Source organism: Pristis pectinata, chromosome 34 (assembly GCF_009764475.1).
Source record: "Pristis pectinata isolate sPriPec2 chromosome 34, sPriPec2.1.pri, whole genome shotgun sequence".
NCBI classification, from domain to species: domain Eukaryota; kingdom Metazoa; phylum Chordata; class Chondrichthyes; order Rhinopristiformes; family Pristidae; genus Pristis; species Pristis pectinata.
The window spans coordinates 16,432,064-16,452,841 of record NC_067438.1 but is presented as its reverse complement, the minus strand read 5'-3'; the positions used below and the strand labels follow the sequence as shown (position 1 = coordinate 16,452,841).

General features: G+C 50.0%; 2 protein-coding genes across 2 annotated transcripts in view; both read left to right on the top strand.

Annotated features, from left to right (window-relative positions):
* Positions 1 to 20,778, top strand: part of LOC127585983 (butyrophilin subfamily 3 member A3-like) — a 511,579-nt gene that overhangs the window by 35,091 nt on the left and 455,710 nt on the right. The gene's annotated exons all lie outside the window — the stretch shown is intronic.
* Positions 9,226 to 12,738, top strand: LOC127585904 (uncharacterized). Its single transcript, XM_052043636.1, has 3 exons — positions 9,226 to 9,912; positions 12,306 to 12,458; positions 12,589 to 12,738. The coding sequence occupies exons 1-2, from the start codon at positions 9,241 to 9,243 to the stop codon at positions 12,309 to 12,311; spliced, it is 678 nt and encodes a 225-aa protein (XP_051899596.1). The 5' UTR covers positions 9,226 to 9,240; the 3' UTR covers positions 12,312 to 12,458; positions 12,589 to 12,738.

Genomic DNA, 20,778 nt, shown 5'->3' with positions numbered 1-20,778 from the left:
GGCCCGGAATCTGAAAGCTGACGAACATTCTTTGAGAGAGAGAGTCCGACAGGGGAAGCAGGACCCAGACCCAGTGAAGGGGTTACAGACATTGTTCCTTCCACTGCTCGACCTCACCGAATCATAGAGTCATAGCGCTGGGCTGTGTCCACACCTCTCTGCTGCTTCTTGCGGTCACAGACAGAACCAGTTGCCAGACCAAGCCGTGATGCATCCGGATAGGATGCTTTCTATGGGGCATCGATAAAAATTGGTGAGAGTGAACGGGGACATGCCGAATTTCCTCAGCCTCCTGAGGCAGTAGAGGTGTTGGCGACCTTTCTTAACCGTGGTGTCTACGTGGTTGGACCAGGACAAGTTATCGGTGATGTTCACTCCTTGTTACCCCCTTATGCTCTCGTCCTTCCTGATGGATTTGGCAAAGGTTCAATGCAACACACAAACAAGATGGGGGAGAATGGACAACTCTGCCTGACTCCAGACCTGATGGGGACACTGTCTGTCTCCCACCCATGACTTGAGCTGACCTACGGATATCTGTGTAGAGCAGTCGGATCCAATTTTTGATTCCCTCCCCAAAACCCAATTTGAAGAGCACGTCCATCATGTACGTGTGGGATATCCTGTTGAAGGCCTTCTCCTGGTCCAAGGTGACCAGGCAGACATCCACCCCTCTGCCCTGCACATAGGTGATGGTATCCCTGAGCAGTACAAGGCTGTCAGAGATTTTCTTGCCAGGTACAGAACTGGTTTGGTCAGGGTGGATCATCTGTCGCAGAGCAGACTTGACCCTGTTGGCGATGGCCTTGGACAGGGTCTAACTGTCCACCTTCAACAGTGAAATCAGTCTCCAATTCCTGGTGTCCTCTTTCTCCCCCTTCTGCTTGTCAGTGAGGGTAATGATGCCATTTGTCATGGAGTCTGACATTCTACTCAGCAGAAGCATTGTGTTATGCACTTGCAGAATGTCCGGGCCCATCTGGTCCCACAGAGCTGAGTACAACTCTGCCGGTAAGCCTTCGCTTCTGGGAGTTTTATTCATACCAAGGGATTGGATGGAGCCAGTCAGCTCCTCCAGGGACAGTGGCTGATCCAGACTCTCCTGCTTGCTGTCGTCTAACACCTCTGTGATAGAGAACAGGACATTTTGGGAGACTGTGCTGTGTGTGGCCTTTCTGTCATACAGTCTGGCATAGAAGGATCTACAGATCCTCAGTATATCTGTCTATGAGGACGTTACTGAGCCGTCCTCTTAAGGCTGTGGATCACAGAGCTCCCCCTGTGAACCTTTCAGAAGAAGAAGCTGAGCACGTCTCATCCTGTTCCGCAAAGCAGACCCTGGATCTGAAGATGAACTCGGAGGATTCGGAGGCAAAGAGCACAGCTTGCCGGCTCTTTGCCTCTCAGAGTTCCTCCCTCACATCCACCCCCCTCGACTGCAGAAGGAGGAGTTGCTGCCTGTCTGTCTGGAGTTGGCACAGTTCCCTCTGACTCTGTCTTGTTTTCTGAACTCCTTCGAGGATGAACAAGCTCTTGACGTTCTCCTTAGTTTCTTCCCATCAGTGAATCGGAGAGTCAGAGGGGCTTCACGGTTCTCCAACCTGTGTAATACATCTTCAGTTGCTTCATGTTCCCTGGGGTCGGCAGCTTGACATTCAACTCCCACGTCCCCCTGCCTGCCTTCTGGTCCTCCTGTAGGTGACAGGAGGCACGAAGGAGGCAGTGGTCAGAGAAGAACACCGGCGTGCCATCGGTGGATCTGACCGCGACTGCCTCCGATGTGAAGAGGAAGTCTATCCGGGACCGTACTGAGCTGTCCGTTCTGGTCCAAGTGTGTTGTGGCTGTGCTCCACCTGCAGGGGTGCTGAAGGCGTCGCACAACTTTGCATCTTTAACCGTTCCCATCAGGAGTCTGGAGCTGCTGTCCAGTGTCCTGTCGGCACTGCCGGATTGTCCAGCCGCATCGATTGTGCAGTTGAAGTCACCGGCCAGAACGACTGGTAGGGACGTCGCCAGCAGTGGTGGGAGCTGCTGGAGGACGGCCAGCCGCTCGTTCCACACGGGCGAGGCATACACGTTGATCAGCCAGAGCAGGGTGTTACTGTACTTAACGTCAGCCACAAGGAGCCACCCACCGCAACCCCCCCCCCCACCCCCATCTCTTTGACTTCAGTGATTGAGAAGTTACTTCCCTGCAGTAGAATCCCCAGGCCAGATGTGTGATTATCATTGCCCTCAGACCACAGACAATCCCTGGGACAACCATCGTGACCACCTCTGATAGTTGCGGAGGTGGGGCAGCCCACACTCCTGTAGAAAAGTCACACCTGCCTTGACCTTGGCAAGGTATTGCAAGGCGTTAACACATCTCATGCTGCTCTTCACACTGCGCACGTTTACAGATGCCACTTTATCTCCAGAGTTATTTGAGTTCAGGATTCACTAATACTGTTCATTGTCAATCAGCCTGCACCATCATACCCACAACCTTGGTGACCTACCTCACTGGTTTTGGGTTCAGGTACTAGGAATGGTCTCCCCCAGGGTTTGGTGATGCTGGTGGTGTCACTCGGGGAAGGTTAGTCTCTGCTCCTGTTCTGTCCTCTGGCTCTGATTGTTCTGCACCCTCTACCTCTCGGAACTGGGGTGCACCAGATGACGTTCTGCTCCCAGTCTCCCAGAGCTGGGGGCTGACAGCTTCTTTGCAGCTTCCAGTCTCCCAGAGCTGGGGGTCAGTGGCCTCTGTGGCTGGCAGAATTTCTTCCTCACCCATATTTGTGTGTAGGCTCCCCTCCTCCTCCTGCCCTCCATTTTGGCGTTTCCTCTGCCTGCCTCCTCAATTTCCCACATTGGCTTCATCCTCCGATGAGGAGCAGTTGCTGGCGTCTGTCTGTTGCATTGCCCTTTGCTCCCCATTACTTTTACACTCAGCAGCCTGTTGTCTCTTGGGTGGTGTCTTCTGGGACTTCTTCCTTTTCACCACCTGCCAATCCCCTTCCTGACCCTCTGCCCTCCCCTCTTCCATTCACTCCTCCTCTTGGGGAGGGGCCTGTGAACTTGTGGCTGGTGTTTGGGAGCTTGAGGTGGACGGCCTGTCCTCAGTCCTGGTCTCAGTCTCTGCTGGGGCCTCTGCACAGACGGGAGGGGGCGGGGTGTCGGCGTTCCTCTGGGGGCTGTCGGTGCCAGCTCCCCCTCTCATTGCCTGAGCGTAGGTACAGGCACGTTTTGGGCAGGCCTTGTAGAGACGGCCCGCCTCCCCACACAGGTTGCAACTTTTGCTCTCCCTGCAGTCCTGGGTCTGGTGACCTTCCTGCCTGCAGTTCGTGCAGACGACTGCACTGCATTGGGCCACCACATGTCCAGGTTTGTTGCAGTTACAACACAGTCTGGTTTGTCCTGCATATACCAGGTACCCACGGTTCCCTCCGATCGCCAACACCGAGGGAAAGTGGATGATGGCTCCATTCACATCCACCCTTAGCCTGACCTTCACCTGGCGCTTGCTGGTCCAGATCCCAAACAGGTCCTTGACATCCACGCAGCTTCCTGCTCCCTTGACGTAACGAGCCTGGAAGGTGGGGACATCTCCAACAGGCACATGTGGATTGAACATGTGCACCGGTATCTCTCGCTCCTTCTGGGTGGGGAGGGTGAAGAGTGGCTGCACCTTCAGCAGTGACAGCGGAGCCTCATTGTCCTTCTCCAGAAAGTCCTGTAGCATTTTCTGCCATCCCGTCAGGTACTTGAAGGTAACATCAAAGTAGCTGTTACCTGGGAAGTCCTGGAGGCAGGAGATGTCCTTCACCTCCAACTTGCAGCACTCCTGTAGGACCTTCTTGGTGAAGAGGTCCCTGGGGGAGGGGTTCCCTCGCTGAGGTCCTTCACTACCACCCTGACAGTGTTTCAGATCCTGTGTCCTCCTCCCGAGGTGCTCGTCGCTGTAGCCATCCTGGTTATAGCAGGTTATGTGCTGGAAAAGTGTGTTGGATTGGTTTCCCAATCGGCATTAGAATCCAGCCCTCTGCCAGCAGGAGAAGCTCTCATCAGGTAGCCCCTCGATCATGAAGAGTTCCCGTTGTCTTCCTTCTTCAATGTCTGTCCATGGAGATCACCCATGAATCTGCTACATCTCCGTGATAATCTCGTCCCGGGAGATCAACAACAGTGATCACTGACTCTCTCTGCCAGGTAAGTGCAGTCACAGACTGTAGAAATGATCCTGACAAGTAAAAGTCTGGGATGCTTTCTATGGTGCATCTGTAAAGATCGGTGAGGGTGAGCAGGGACATGCTGAATTTCCTGAGCCTTCCGAGGAAGTAGAGGAGCTGGTGTGTTTTCTTGGCCGTGACGTCCACGTGGTTGGACCAGGACAGGCTATTAGTGATGTTCACACATAGGGACTTGAAGCTCTCAGCCATCTCCTCCTCAGCACCATTGATGTAAACAGGAGCAAGTGCACCACCCTCCTGCTGAAGTCAATGACCAGCTCTTTTGTTTTGCTGACACTGAGGGAAAGGTTGTTGTCCTGACACCATGTCAGTAGGCTCTCTATCTCCTTCCTGTACTCTGTCTATGTTCAGTGTAAGGTATGGAAATCACCGAACTGTTGGTGATTCGGGACCATGCAGTCTCCAGTTAACATTAGATAAATGCAATGTATTTGGGTATTAAGGGTGAGTCAGTGATTCCTGCAGCTGAGCTCTTTGGCATTCGCAATAACTGTTGGTGTAGAACTGACCCAGAGGGGCTGCAGGTCCACCGGGAAAATTCAGGCTGAGAATATTCTTTTGCAAAGGCATGAAATGACTGTGTCTGGTTTTGCTCTCCCTGTTTAAGGAGGGATCTATTTTCATTGGAGGCAGTGCAGAGAAGGGTCTCCAGGTAAATTCCACAAAATAATCACCTTTATCCACCCTGCTTGTTACATCCACAAAAAACAGAGTTTTATTGCCAAATATGATCGAGAACACTCGTCTTATGGCTGTGACATGTTGCTGTTTTACATCTTTCATTGGTGTTGCGAATAAGCTTAAATTGATTTCAATCTGGTCTGTGACATGCTCCAGACCAAGTCGATGTCCTCACCACTGAACATCAGCTCTCAGACACCCCCCACCGCACCATCACCTCACCACTGAACGTCAGCTCTCAGACACCTCCCCACACCTCCCACCGCACCATCACCTCACCACTGAACGTCAGCTCTCAGACACCTCCCCACACCTCCCACTGCACCGTCACCTCACCACTGAACATCAGGCCATTGGCTCCCTGTCACTGAGCTCACTTCCTCAGGAATTCTTCCCTCCACAACCTCCAGCCCCAGGACCCCCACTTCTACCTTGTCCCCTCGATGCACAAGCAGGTCTGCCCTGTTAGACCGATCGTTTCAACCTGCTCCTGCCCCACTGAAATTGCCTCTTCCTATATCGACTCTTTCTCCCCTTGCTCTGTCCCTTCACACTTACACTGTGGTACTTCTAAAGTCCTGCCCCACCTCGACAGTTTCAGGTTCCCTGAATCCAACTGACTCATCCTCACAATGGACGCCCAATCCCTCTATAACTCTATCTCACACCATGATGGTCTGAGATCCCTTCACTTTTTCTGGAATTGGAGACCTGTTTCACCATTGAATGTGGACTATAAGATCCTGTCCAAGCCCATCACCAACCTGGTCATGTCTTCTCTGGGACGGATGATCCACCCGGACCAAACCTGTGCTGTACCTGGCAGAAAACTCTCTGACAGCCTTCGGCTGTTCCGGGATTCCATTGCCTACGTACAGGACAGAGCAGTAGGTGCCCACCAGGAGAAGGCCTTCGATAGGATATCACGTACATACATAATGGACGTGTTCTCCAAAATGGGTTTTGGGGAAGGACTCAGACATTGGATCCAACTGCTCTACACAGATGTCTGCAGTGCAGTTCAAATCATGGGTGGGAGACAGATAGAGTCCCCATCAAGTCTGGAGTCAGGTAGGATTGGACAATGCCTTGTTTGTGTGCTGCATAGAAGCCTTTGCTGAATCCATCAGTAAGGACGAGAGCACAAGAGGGATGACATTGCCAGGTGGTGGGGCACCCAGTTCAAAACCTCCCCGTACATGGACGATGTCGCCGTCTTCGGCCTGGACCCACGCTCAGTTCACAGATTGATCAGCATCTGTGACCAGTTCGAGTTGCCATCAGGTGACAGAGTCAACCGCAGGGAGATCGAGGGGGTGCTCTTTAGTAACTGGCCCGACCGATCCAACGTCCCCTTCACCGTCAGGTCTGACTACCTAAAGGCGCTGGGGATCTTTCTCGGTAGGGCTGAGGTGTGTAACAAGAATTGGCTGGAGGGGATTTGGATGGTAAAACAAAACTGGGTCTGTGGAAATGGCGTTCTCTGTCAATAACTGGCAAGAACTTGGTCATCAGGTGCGATGTGCTCTCAGGGCTTCTATACTTGGTGCAATTGTGGCTTGTTCCTTGCTCTTCTGCCTTGGAAATCATCTGGGATGTCTTCTGGTTCATCTCAGGGTCCAAGATGGAGTGAGTCTGGCAGGTCATGATGCACAAGTCCCCAGAGAATGGGGGCAAAAGTGTACCCAATCTTGCCCTCATCCTGATGACCACCTTCGTGTGTGGCTGCATCAGGCTGTGCGTGGAACCAAAGTACGTGGGCACCAAGTGTCATAACGTGCGGAGGTTCTACCTGTCTCTGGTGCTGCAGAGGACAGGTATGGCCCCGCCTCCACACAACGCCCCAGTCATCTGGACGTCGCCGCACGACCTGTCCTTTGCGGACGAGTTCTTCTAAGCAAACATTTATGATGACATGTCCATCAGAATCAGATTTATTATCGCTGACTTAGAGGACGTGAAATGTGTTGTTTTGCGGCAGCAGTACAGTGCAAAGGCATAAAATTACAATAAATTACAAAATTAAAAAATGGTGCAAAATAAAGGAATAACGAGGTAGTGATCATGGGTTCATGGACCGTTCAGAAATCTGATGGCGGAGGGGAGGAAGCTGTTTCTGAATCATTGAATGTGGGTCTTCAGGCTCCTGTACCTCCTCCCTGATGGTGGTAATGAGAAGAGGGCATGTCCCGGGTGGTGAGGGTCCTTAGTGATAGATGCCACCTTCCTGAGGCACTGCCTCTTGAAGATGTCCTTGATGGTGGGGAGGGTTGTGCCAGTGATGGAGCTGGTTGAGTCTATCACCCTCTGCAGCCTCTTGTGATCCTGTGCATTGGAGCCTCCACACCAGGCAGTGATGCAACTGGTCAGAATGCTCCCCACTGTACATCTGTGGAAATCTGTCAGGGTCTTTGGTGATGTACCGAATCTCCTCATAGTCCAAACAAAGCAGAGCCCCCGGCGTGCCTTCTTTGTGACTGGATCAATATGTTTGGCCCAGGATAGATCCTCTGAGATGTTGATGACCAGGAACTTGGAGCTGCTCACCCTTTCCACCGCTGACCCCTCAATGAGTGTGTATCCTCCCGACTTCCCCTTCCTGAAGTGCACAATCAATTCCTTGGTCTTGCTGATGTTGAGTGTGAGGTTGTTGTTCTGACACGACTCAACCAGCCGATCCTTCTCACTCCTGTACACTTCCTCGTCGCCATCGGAGATTCCACCAACAACAGTAGTGTCATCGGCACATTTATACATGGCGTTTGAGCTGAGCTTAGCCACAGTGTCATGAGCGTGGAGGGAGTAGAGCAGTGGGCTAAGCTCATGTCCTTCAGGTGCGTCTGTGTTGATCGTCAGCGACAGATGTTATTACCGATCCGCACTGACTGTGGTCTCCCGATGAGGAAGTCGAGGATCCAGTTGCTGAGGGAGGTACAGAGGCCCAGGTTTTGAAGCTTGGTGATTAGATCTGAGGGGATGATGGTGTTGAACGCCGAGCTGTTATCGATCAACAGCAGCCTGACGTATGTTTTGCAGTTGTCTCTGTGCTCCAAAGCCGATTGGAGAGCAGAGTGGATCAGGCAGTGGTCGGCACAGAGCGTGCTGCAGACACTGTGGGACAGGGACTCTGTGGATACTGTGGGGTGGTTCCCTGAGCAAACTGTCCACATCATCTGGCAGAATGCCTCATGGCCTGATCTCATCAAACTCTCAGAACTCACCACCAACTGTGGTGGGTAAGTTACTGGAGAGAATCCTGAGGGATAAGATGTTCGTACGTTTGGAAAGACGGATTGATTAGGGGCAGTCAACCTGGCTTTGTGCATGGGAAATTGTGTCTTTTGAACTAGATTGAGTTTTTTGATGATATGACCAAGAAAGTTGATGAGGACAGTGTTGTAGACGTGGTTTATATGGACTTCAGTGAGGCCTTTAAGGTTCCACATGGTACGCTGCTCTGGAAAGTTACATTGCATGGAATCCAGGGAGAGCTGCCTAATTGGACACACAACTGGCTTGATGGCAGAAAGCAGAGGATGATGGTGGAAGGTTGTTTCTCGGACTGGCGGCCCGTGACCAGTGGTGCACCTCAGGGGTCAGTGCTGGGCCATTGTTCTTTGTCATCTATATCAATGATTTGGGTAAGAATGTACAGGGCATGGTCAGTGAGTTTGGAAATGACACTGAATTAGTTGGTATAGTGGACAATGATAGGAGACTGAGAGGTGATCTGATAGAGGTGTATAAAATCATGAGGGGCATAGATCGGGTGAATGCACTCAGTCTTTTTCCCAGGGTTGGAGAATCAAGAGCTCGAGGGCAGAGGTTTAAGGTGATTTAATAGGAACTGGGAGGCAACTTTTTCACACAGTGGGTGGTATCTGTGTGGAATGAGCTGCCAGAGGAAGTGGCTGAGGCAGGTACAATAACAACTTTTAAAAGACAGTTGGACAGGTACGTGGATGGGAAAGGTTTAGAAGGTGATGGGTCAAACACTGGCAAATGGGCGTCGGTCGGATGGGGCATTTTGGTCAGCATGGACCAGTGGGGCCGAAGGGCCTGTTTCTGTGCTGTATAACTCTAAGCACCGAGACCTCGCTTTGGCTGGCGGTGAGAGGGGCCCTCACAGTCAGATCCTTCCTGGACAGACGACACATCACCCATCAGTGCGTGCTGCCCTCAGGATGGCTGCGGTGGGGAGGAGACGGTCACCCACCTCTTTGCAGACTGTGGGTTTGCAGAGGGTGTGGAGAACGATGCAGGGGTCTGTGTCCCGTTTCATCCCCAGCAGCTGGGTGACTCTGATCAAAGGGCTAGTCCCGGGGCACACATGGAGACAGACATCAAGTGCTGTTGGAAGGTCATCAGCTCAGTGAAGGACGCCCTTTGGTCTGCCCCAAACCTGTTGGTCTCCCAGCTCAGCGAGATGTCCGTAAGGGAACGCTGCCGATGGGCACAGTCCCGGCAGCAGGAGTCCGTGCTGAGGGACGCACTGAAGCTCGGTGCAGCCGATGCAAAGGCTCTGTGGGGAAGGAGAATCTTATCGCCCGGTTTATTTCTTTCCAACGTCGCCAACACTTCACCTGCTGTGGCGCACTGTGGGACGCCCTGGGGAGGGCTGTGTGAGGCGCTATATAAACGTAAGGTCTCCGTTTCTCCGCACCCACTGACGGGCTCGGTGCACACAGCGACCAGGGGAAAGTGCTGGGGCGCTCCGTCTCTGAACTGCAGCAGAGGCCCGGCCCGAATGATCGCAGCTGCACCCAATCCCTTGCACAGTTTCACTCTCTCCGTCCCGCCCATTTACAACATCCATTTTGCGGAAGTTAGTTATCTTCCTCTCTCCCCGGGCGGTGGTCGCCGTTGCTCCTCGCTCCACACTGGGGAAGCCGTCTCACGTTGTTGCTGTGCCCAGGTGACAAACTGCCCCGCGGGGAGCGGGCACCTTCTGCTCGAGGAGGGTCTCGGCCCCTCTGAAGCGGCTGCTCCCGGGACTGATCAGGTGAGTGGGCTCAGGAACATTTCACCGCACGGGAGCGGCTGGGAGACAGCGGTCACTTTCCGAGTTCCCAGCGGGAGTCAGTGGAAGGGAAACGCGCTGCCCCGGGCCGGCCCCGGCGGAGACTCCGCTTCGTTCCCGGGGCCGGAGCGGCGAGTCTGTCCGCTCAGGGGAATGGGGCGAGCGGGAGATCCTGCGGGTCAGGGAGGCGGCAGTCGGTGTCTCCTCGGGAAAAGTGTCCGGATACCGGGGTTGGTTCGTTCCCAGCGGCGACTTTCAGTCTGGGACGGGCGGGAATTGGCTGCGAGGCCGTCGGTTCCCTGCGCTGAAAGTGTCGCTCACTGGGCGGGTGGGGGCTTCCCGGACACTGATGGTGGCGAGTTTGTCGCAGAAATCCCGCTCCTCCCCCCGCTTCTGCTCCACGTAATTTGTCTGTTGATGGGATGGTGTCTTGTTGCACAGTTTGTGCCTCAGTCGCTCGCTGAACCAGTCGGAGCTGCTGCTGTTGAACAGAGAAGGCGGAGAGCGGGCTTGGTGCCAATCTGAAACATCATTCAGGGGTTTGATGGTTAGAAGTGGACAGGGTGTTGTGGGGGTCCCAAAATTAAATCGTGTGGGAAGGGGAGGTCCCTGTGTCGCATCAACACCCACAGACCACACCTCCTCCCACCCTGTCTCTCGAAAGGACGCCATTCCTTTCAGTTTCTCAGATCCCACCACCAGCCACATCTTCCCCTCCCCACCCCATTCTGCTTTCTGCTCTCCCCACTCTCTCCGTGACGCCATTGGTCCACTCATCCCTCCCCCTCTCCCTCCACAGTAACGGTAGGGGATGTAACATCTATTAGTCACACTATTAACATATTTTTGAAATTCAGATACAACGAAGCATTCAATTAATTCAAAAGAAGGAATAAATTAATCCTTCCCTCTCTCCCTTGCAGCCCTGCCTCTCTGTTCAGATGAACGGAGTCACTGAACCTGCACCAAGTCCAACCTGCTGCAAATTCACCAGCACATTTCCTGCTGTCACTGCTGGGAAACTGTGGGAAGTTGGTGCACCATTGCTGGACTCCATGAGAGGTGTAAGGTTGGAACGCAGTGGGAACGGCAGTGGTGAGGCCCTCAGGGAGCTCAGTGCTTCGGTATCCTGTGAGTGGCCCTCAGGGGTGACCTGCATTGGTGATCCGGCCTCCCATAGAGGTCCTGATTCACTGCTTTAGGGACTTTACACCAGGCTGGTTTCCTCGTCCGACTGTTCCTACACCGTGCTTCGCCTGTGACTGCCACCGAGCTGGCCCAGCTGGGGGCAGCACCAGGTCAGCAAGAGGGGCAGCAGTCTGGGGAGGTGGCTGTGGCCACACATGAGAGAACAAGGATGTTGCCAGGACTGGAGGGACTGAGTTATAGGGAGAGGTTAGACAGCCTGGGCCTTTACTCCCTGGAGCGTAGGAGACTGAGGGGTGATCACAGAGAGGTATATAAGATCATGAGGGGCATAGATAGGGTGAGCAGTCTCTTTTTCCAGTGCCCGGGAATCAAAAATTAGAGGACATAGTTTTAAGATTAGAGGTGAAAGGTTGAAAGAGAACCTGAGGGGCAACCATTTTACACAGCGGGTGGTAGTTATACGGAACCAGCTGCCAGAGGCAGTGGGTGAGGCAGGTACATGAGATACATTTAAGAAGGATGTGGACAGGTCTACGTTTAGAGGGATATGGGCCAAGTGCTGGGAAATGGGATGAGCTTGAATATACACCTTGGTCAGCATGGACACGTGGGCTGAAGAGCCTTTTTTCTGTGCTGTATGACTCTGAATCTATAACTGTCACCGCGTCCGTGTTGGGAGAACCAGCGCTTTCATCCTGACGGAGGACGGCAGATTCTCGCTCTGTCAGTACAGGTTCACTTTCCCAGCGTGGGCTATCAGGGGACCTTCCAGCCTGCTCGAGGCCTGATCATAGCACAGTCCTCCACCACCCCCCCAGAGCCTCTGCCAACAGTGACAGCTCTCTCAGTGCCCCAGCTTCAGGATTCCCACACATACACAAGAATCCAGGAGTCCAAAACTTCCTGGCAGCTTCTCACCAATGTTTTCCCAGCTGCACTCCCTGTTGGACTTGTCTAATGGTGGTCACAAAGTTGTGGAAGTTCCTCAGCAGTTACACTGGGGAATCTTCTCAATAAACTTCTGCTGGGTTAAACCCAGACAGTAACAGTGTCGCCACTGACCTGACACTGTGACGGACAATTGTAGGTTTTAGTTAACTCCTTCTTAATGTTTTAATTTATTTAAGTATTTGTACTAATCCAATTCTTAAAACCTTTTACAATAGTTTGACTATTTGTGCAGTTCCTATATTTCTGAGTTAAAAACGTTCCCTGTGTCTTTGCAGGTTTGACGACCAGTGACTGTGAAGATGTTCCCAGCACTCCCGGGCAAGGCTCGTTCCAGACCCCGATCCACATGACAGGTGGAAGATTCTAACGGCAGGCAGAGGCTCAATGTTCCTTTGCCCAGCAAATTGTCCTTGGCCACTCTGCACAAGGTGGGAACTTTCTTCCCAGGTCAACAGTGAGTGGGGGTGGTGAACACTGCTGGTGATGACGGGGGTCTCACAGCTTCCCACCAATAATGGAACTAACACCGCTCTCGCTCTCGCTCTCCCCACCCCTCAGGTTTTGAGTCTCCTACTGAGATGGGAGTGGTTCACTGCACTGTGCTGTCACTGTATGGGATTCTCATCTCAGTCCAGGGTAATGAACACATCTTGTCCGATTATATTTATCTCATGGAGGTGATGCATGGAGTTAGAAGATTCACATTTTATTAAAAACAGTTTCTGTTCCGCACTTGTCCACAGTACTTCATTATAATGAATGAATGTCCCATTCCAATTTCCATGCAGGTTGGATTTTGCAATTAGAAGAATTTTGTTTGCTAACATACTCCTTTCTTTGGTAAAATTGCTGGCTTTTATTTGTATCAATGTCCTGGAGTACTGAATTTTCTTGTGTTCCATCCGACTCCCACAGTAACTTTTGCTGCGACCTTCATGTAACCCATGGGGAAACCAGTAAAGTCCAGTGATCCCAGATTTCTGCAGATTCCAAGATTCCTTGCTGGGTTTTGTTCTATTACCATCAGTGAAATTTGTGGATCAGGCACTCCCTGTGTAGGAATCCCTTCCCCATCAGTGGGTCTAAATCTGGGAACACCCTCCCCAACAACACTGTGGGAGGAGTTCACTAGAAGTTACATGGCAGTTCATTGGCAGCAACTTATCGCTACATCCTCAGGAAGAGCTGATGGGCAAGTCCTGTAAATTATTAAATAAAATAAAAACAAAGTTTAGTTTGCAGCTGATCATACTTTTGAGGCCTGGTCACCATAAGGATCTGCGCCAAATTCATGGCTTATAAATAATTTGGCGTCTGTAAGGGAACGTTAAACAGGCAGTGAGCAGCGGGTCAGAAACATCTTGTTCAGGTGCCTTCACTGTAAAATCTGCACATCTCGGGCTCTGTGCACCCGAGAGTCGGCCTCACTTGTTCAAAACTTTTCCTCGGTGCACTCTGCCATTGGGGAGTGTGTCCCGAGAAACGGGTAGGTCAGGGTCCGGGTTGCAAGTCTGGTCCTGGGGGTAAGGAGGACGGTGGGTAAAGGTGAGAGAGGCTGGAGTGGGGAGCAATGAGGCTTCAGTCAGTGTGAGCTGAACCTTCGGGATTGGTAGATGGAGAGAGCGTTAGTAGTTGCTGTGGGTTGGAAAGGGTCAGGCTGGAGGTGGGTTGGGTGGAGCTGAGGGTGACCTTGGGTTCATGGGGATGTCTGGGTGAGTCTCAGCCAGGAGATTGATGGGGAGTTGGGTGAGGGTTGGCCTGGATCTCATTGGGTGGAAATGGGTAGGGTGGTGCTGGGGGTGGGGCTGGTCCGGGGCCCAAGTGTGAGCTGCCGCAGTGAGTGAGCACGTTACTGAGAGCACTGACCTGAGACAGGTCCCCGGTGCCAGACAGCACAGCCTGGGGCTGCTGAAGTAACGGTGGAGCCGGCCTGATCAGCGGGTTCACCGGCTGCCCAGCTAGTGGCATTGCCATTGGATGATGCTGCGCATGTGTGGGATCCTCCTGCTCTCAGCGCCTCAGATGTCCAGAACTGGAAGGGTTGGCAGACTTCACGCAACATGGAGTAAGGCCGCTCGTCTTACCAGGAGTGATATTTCTCATTGAATCAATTAACGCACAGAAATATTGTGTTTAAGATCAACTTTGAGACAATAGCTTCCCTGACAGAAAACCAGAAAGTGCTGGAAATACTCAGCAAGTCGGGCTGCATCCGTGGGGAGTGAAACGGAGTTTACGTTTCAGGTCGAAGACCCTTTGTCTGGGAAGAGTTTTCCTGACAGGTGGATCGACACACACAGGAAAGAGGAACCAGAATAGGCCTAACAACCTCTGGAACCTTCTTCACTGTTCAATAAAATCAGGACTGGTTCTCGACCTCATGGGTGTGACGGGGAATTACAAAGACTTGCAAGAAGTTCCCAGCCTCTGTCACTGTTCCCTCTCTCCCTCCTCCATCTGCCTATCAGCCCTCCTCACCTGCTCGTTCTTGCCCCACACCCCCTCTTCACCTCTTTATACTGGCCGTCTCACCTCTGCTCTTTCAGTCCAGATGAGGGGTCTTGACCTGAAATGTCAGCTGTCCATTTCCCTCCACGGATGCTGCCTGACCTGCTGAGTTCCTCCAGCATCTTGTCTGCAGCCTGTGACATTGTCCATTTCCCAGTTTCATCCCTCGATCTCTGGTCTTTGACCACCCAGAACGAAGCAAACATTCCTTGTGTAAATGTTGTTGTCTATTTTTCCTTGTGGGTTCCTTGAATATTCTTTTGTTTTCATTTTATTGATCCCCAGGTGAATTTGTTGGACTTGCACCCGATGAGCCTTTTGTCGCTGTTGAGGGTGAAGATATTGTATTGGAATGTCAGCTTGTCCCAGATATATTGACCAGCAGCATGGTGGTGCAGTGGCTGAAATTGGGTCTCGACTCCCTAGTCCACGTGTACAGACATGGACAAGATGACCCCCTCACTCAACACCAGGATTACAGAGCAAGGACAGAACTGTTTAAAGACGAACTGATCAAAGGAAACATTTCCCTCAGAATAAAGAATGTTAGAAGGTTTGATGAGGGAGAATATACATGTTCAGTTCAAGGCAGAACTGACTCTAAACAATCTACAGTTCAACTGAGAGTTGAAGGTGAGTAAATATTTACTTTGACATTAATAACTTTAAAGGAATATGATTGTGTCTTTACGAATCACTGCAAATGGTTTAAAGATAAAACTCTTCAGCAGTTGGTGTAGGATTCAAAATACGTTCTGACTTCTACACCCTTTCCCGTTCCCAGGGGTGAGGCAGTGAATTCCTCAGGATCATGACATTAGCCCAGTCACAGTAACCGGTTATACGGCAGTAAATCTCACAGGGAATACATTTTCAGCACCAACTTGTTAAAAGTAAATATTCAAAACAGCACAAAGTAAAGAACGTTCAACCAATAATATTGATTTATAATTAAGAACATGTGATTGCATTTCTAAATTTAGCAGTAACTGGAGGGTAGCAATGGGAAGCTGTTTAACCAGTGTTCCACCAAACCTGTTCCCGTGTTTCTGATCTGGGGGAATGCGGTTGAATGCAGGGACGTCTCAGTACAATGGTACAGGATGTTGGTGAGACTTCACCTGGAACACAGTGTTGGTCTCCTTCCTTAAGGAAAGATGTACTTGCCTTGGAGGCAGCTCAATAAATGTTAGTAATGATTCCTGGGATGAAGGGCTTGTCTAATGAGGAGATGTGCTCGTGCTTCTCGGGAGAGTTTAAACTAGCACGACAGAGGGGTGGAAACCAGTGCAGAGAGTTGTGGACACAGCCCAGCGCATCACGGACACCAGCCTCCCCTCCTTGGACTCTGTCTTTACCTCGCGTTGCCTTGGTGTAGCAGCCGGCATAATCAAAGACCTGGGACATTCTCTCTTCTCTCCTCTTCCATCGGGTAGAAGATACAGGAGCCTGAGGGCACGGACCACCAGACTTAAGGACAGCTTCTACCTCACTGTGATAAGACTATTGAATGGTTCCCTTGTACGATGAGATGGACTCTGACCTCACGATCTACCTTGTTGTGACCTTGCACCTTATTGCACTGCACTTTCTCTGTAGCTGTGACACTTTACTCTGTACTGATATTGTTTTTACCTGTACTACATCAATGCACTATGTACTACTCAATGTAACTGCACTGTGTCATGAATTGACCTGTACGATTGGTTTGTAAGACAAGCTTTTCACTGTACCTCGGTACAAGTGACAATAATAAACCAATACCAAACTGGATTAAGTTTTCTGAGGAGCTGACAAAGATGATGATTGAGGGTCAGGCAGTGAAAATTGTATACATGGACTTTTGTAAAGCTTTTGACAAGGCCCCTCATGGTAGGTTGACCCAGAAGATTAAGGCACATGGGATCCAGGGAGATTGGTAAACTGTATTCAAAACTGGCTTGGCCATAGAAGACAGAGGGTAATGGTGGAGGGATGTTATTCCGATTGGAGTCTGTGACCAGTGGTGTTCTGCAAGGGTCAGTGCTGAGCCTATATATATCAACTGTATGTCTACATCTACATAAATATTTGGATGAAAATGTAGCTGGGCAGTTTGCAGACAACACAAAACTTGGCAGAGTTGTGGATTGTGAAGAATGTTGTCAAAGGATTCAGCAGGATAGAGACGCATTGAAAATATGGGCAGATAAATAGCGGATGGTTTTTAATCTGGGCAAGTGTAAGGTGCTGCACTTTGGGAGGTCAAATGTAAGGGGAAAGTTTACGTTAAATGTCAGGACCTTTGGGAGCATTGATGCACAGAGCGATCTTGGGGTGCAGATCCATAGCTCCCTTAAAGTAGCAACACGAGGAGACGGGGTGGTAAAGAAGGTGTACGGTATGCTCGCCTTCATTGGTTGGGGTATTGAGTATAAAAGTTGGGAAGTCATGTTGCAGCTGTATAAAACTCTCATTTGGCAATGTGTGCAGTATTGTTGCCACGTTACAGGAGGGATGTGGAGGCCTTGGAGAAAGTGCAGAAGATGTTCCCCAGGATGCTGCCTGGATTAGAGAGCATGAGCCTTAAGGAGAGGTTGGACAAACATGGGTTGTTTTCTCTGGAGTGTTGGAGGCTGAGGGGTGACCTGATAGAAAAAAAATAAAATTATGAGAGGCATAGACAAGGTAGATAGACAGTCATTTTCCTGGGGTGGGAATGTCAAATACTAGCGAGCATAGTTTTAAGTTGAGAGGGGGAATGTTGAAAGGAGATTCACGTGCCAAGTTTTTACAGAGAATGGTTGGTGCCTGGAACACACTGCCAGGGGAGTTGGTGGAAGCAGATACAGTATGATAGTAATGTTTAAGAGGCATTTAGACAGACATATGAACATGCAGGGAATTGTTCCTGTGCTGTTCTGTCGAGGAATAGAGGCTCATGGGGAACTGGCACAGAGGAGGAGTTGAGACCAGCAGAGATCAGCCGTGATCATATTGAATGGAAGTGCAGGCCTGAGGGACCGAGTGGCCGACTCCTGCTATTTTCTTGTGAAATACCCAGCAGAACAGGGGGAATATGTGGAGAGAGAAACAGTGGCTCAGGATGATGACCTTTGGTCTTTTCTCAGAGTGCTGAGGACGGATCATGGACTGGAAATGTTAACTCTGTTCCTCTCTCCACAGATGCTGTCAAATCTGTTGATTATTTCCATCATTTTCAGAGTATTTCACATTTCCAGCATTTTGCAGTGTGTTACTGTCTGTGAAGAAGAATTTCTCCTCTCAGTAGGTTGTGAATCTTTGGAATTCCCTGCCCCAGGGAGGTGGATGTTGGGTCACTAAGTGTATTCAAGGATGGCACCAACAGACAGGTTGTTGGACAGTGGGAAAATCAATGGTTCTGAGGATCAGGGAGGAAAGGGGAATCGAGAATGAGATCAGATCAGCTCTGTTTTTTATTGAATAACAGAGCAGGCTCTGGATCGTTGTCACCTCTTCCCCTCACTGCTCTGTCCATTTTTTAATTTTTATTGATTGATCTTTGGACATGTTTTGAAACAATGTTGGTCACATTCTCATTCAATTCACATCCTAACAAAACTGTTATAAGCTAAGTATAAGGAGCATTTAAATGCATGTTTCCCACCAGCTGCAGGAAGAGTTGAAAATCAAAAAACTGCAGATGCTGGAAATGTGAAATGAAAACAGGAAATGCTGGAAATACTCAGCAGGTCAGGCAGCATCTGTGGGGAGAGAAACAGTTAATGTTTCAGGTTGATGTCCTTTCATCTGAACCAGGAAGAGTTAGAAATCAAGCAATTGTGGTTGTGTGAGGATTTACAACTTTAAACAAGAAAGTGCTGTGTGAGCTCAAGTTGTTCTTCCCAACAGGTGTAATTTCTCTGTGTGTCGTTGATCATTGCAGGTTTGGGGAGTGAACCCCGGATTCAGATGAAGGGATATCATGGAATCCAGCTTGTGTGTAAATCCAGTGGATGGTACCCTGAGCCAGAGATCCTGTGGTTCAGTGAGGATGGACGCGTTTTGGAACAAGCAGAAACAGGATCCCACAAAGACTCAGAAGGTCTTATACGTGTTGAGAGCAGCATTGGAGTAACAAGGCAGTCAACAAACAGGTTCAAGTGTCTTGTCCGGACCAGATGGTTGAAAATACAACACGAGGCAATTATTAAGATATCAAGTTTGTAAACGATTGTTTGATCAGTGAAGGGAAAAGGTGATTTAAATTCTACTGAATGCGAAACTATCCCCCAAATGCTCACTGAGCAGTTCATTTGTTTATCTTGGTGATGGTTTTGCCAACAGCTAACTTCTGCTGGAAAATTGTGTTTCAGCAAAGTTTACGGTTTCTGTCGATCTTGCTGTTTAAGTAGCTTTTAAATCTGTAACTGCATTAAAGGCCAATTAAATCTACAACTTGTCCACCCAGGTTGGATATTGACACACATACTTTCAACCCTCTGATACTTTCCTGAAAACTCAATTCATCTAAGTGGACAAAATTTGAACACTCCCCAGAACATTGATATACATGGTTCGTACTGTATTGGCCCACATGGGAACTATTGACATCGATAGGACTAAGGCAATGGTTCTGCTGAAGAAGCAGATATGGTCTAATTTAAAAAGCAGAAATGTAAAGTTAACAATATCTGAATTACTACCTGAGCCATGTGTAAATTGGCCCAGGGTCAAAAAAGATCAGCATGGGAGAAATGAGTTTCAATTCGTGAGGCACTGGCACCGGTAATGGGGAAAGAGGGAGCAGTTCCATTGGGTGAGGCTTCACTTGAATCGAGCTGGGACCAGTGTTCCAGCCTATCGAATAACTGGGACTGTAGATAAAGCTTTGATCTAAATAGTTGTGGGGACATAATGTGCAGAGAGTTTACCTCCAGCTTTGTCTTTTCATGACTGACTCTAACTGAAGGCTCTTTGAGTGCAGACAGCTTTGAAAACAAGGCAGACACATCAGTGGCACAAATAGAAATAAATGAGCAAAATAGAATTGCCTTAACAGAAATGTGATTTGCTAAGTGACCAAGGTTCAACCAATCATCCTCTAATTTCTGCTGTCTTCAACATGATGCCTCCAGCAGAGGTGGTGAAGAGGATTGATGAGGGCAGGGTGGTGGATGTTGCCGACATGGACTTTAGCAAGGCTTTTGACAAGGTCCCTCATGGGAGGCCATTCCAGAAGATTAGATCACATGGGATCCAGGGTGAGCTCGCTAACTGAGTACAAAATTGGCTTGTGTGAATGAGTCAGAGGGTGGTAGTGGTCAGGACTCCAAGGGCTGTTCCTTCCAGCCTGTAGACTACTGTGCTGCACCTCTGGTGTGCCTATGCTGCAAGTGAGACAATACATACCCAAAGTATAACTCGATCAGACAGTAACTCTCCCAGTTTGGATATCAGTCCTCAGATGTTCGTGAGGAGAACTTTGCAAGGTCAGCTTGGCTGAGAGCAACTTTGCCATGACTGAACTTGGTGCCCAGGTCAGTGTCAGTTAGTCTGTCCAGTTTTATCCCTTCTCTGAGCAGGAAAGGCAATGCATTTCAGGGGCATCAAGGAGACAAGCTCATGCATAGGCCAAGCTGTGTAAGGTTGGAGGATGTCCTTTTCTGAATAATAATCCAGTGGTTGTTGTGGTCGTCATTCCTTAGACAGGTTATTGTTCCAAATTCCAAAGTATTAACTGAATTTGAATTCCACAGTTGCTGTGGTGGGATTTGAACTCGGGTCCCTGGATGTTAACCCTGGACTCTGGATTACTCGTCCAGTAACTGAGCTACTGCATCACCACTGTGCCTCTGTTTATAATGTTAAAGATCCCATTCACTTCTTTAAGCAAATTCTCAGCCCACCTGCCACTTTCAATAAACCCTGTCCACATAATTGTTCCCCCCAGTTTACATCGTCTCCTCTCATTCGTCCCACTCAAGGTGAACATGTCACACTTCCCAGCATTAAATTCTCTGCCACCTATCCACCCGTTCCCCTGTTTACTGCTCCTTCAGACCTGTTCGTATTCTCTTAGGTTCCATGGTTTGTGTCAAGTGCAAATTTGGGAAACGTGTGCTTTACACCCAAGTCCAGGTCATTGACGTATATTAAGAAAAGCAGTGGTCCTGGTTCCCACCCCTGGGGAATTCCAGTGTTCATCCCCTTCCAATACTACTTTCACTACTTCTCCCTGTTCCCAGTCCTCGCTCTGCTTCACCTTCTAGAGCCAAT

Excerpts from the sequence above, each read along its gene's own strand:
- LOC127585904 (XM_052043636.1), top strand. The coding sequence starts at position 9,241 with ATGGAGACAGACATCAAGTGCTGTTGGAAGGTCATCAGCTCAGTGAAG.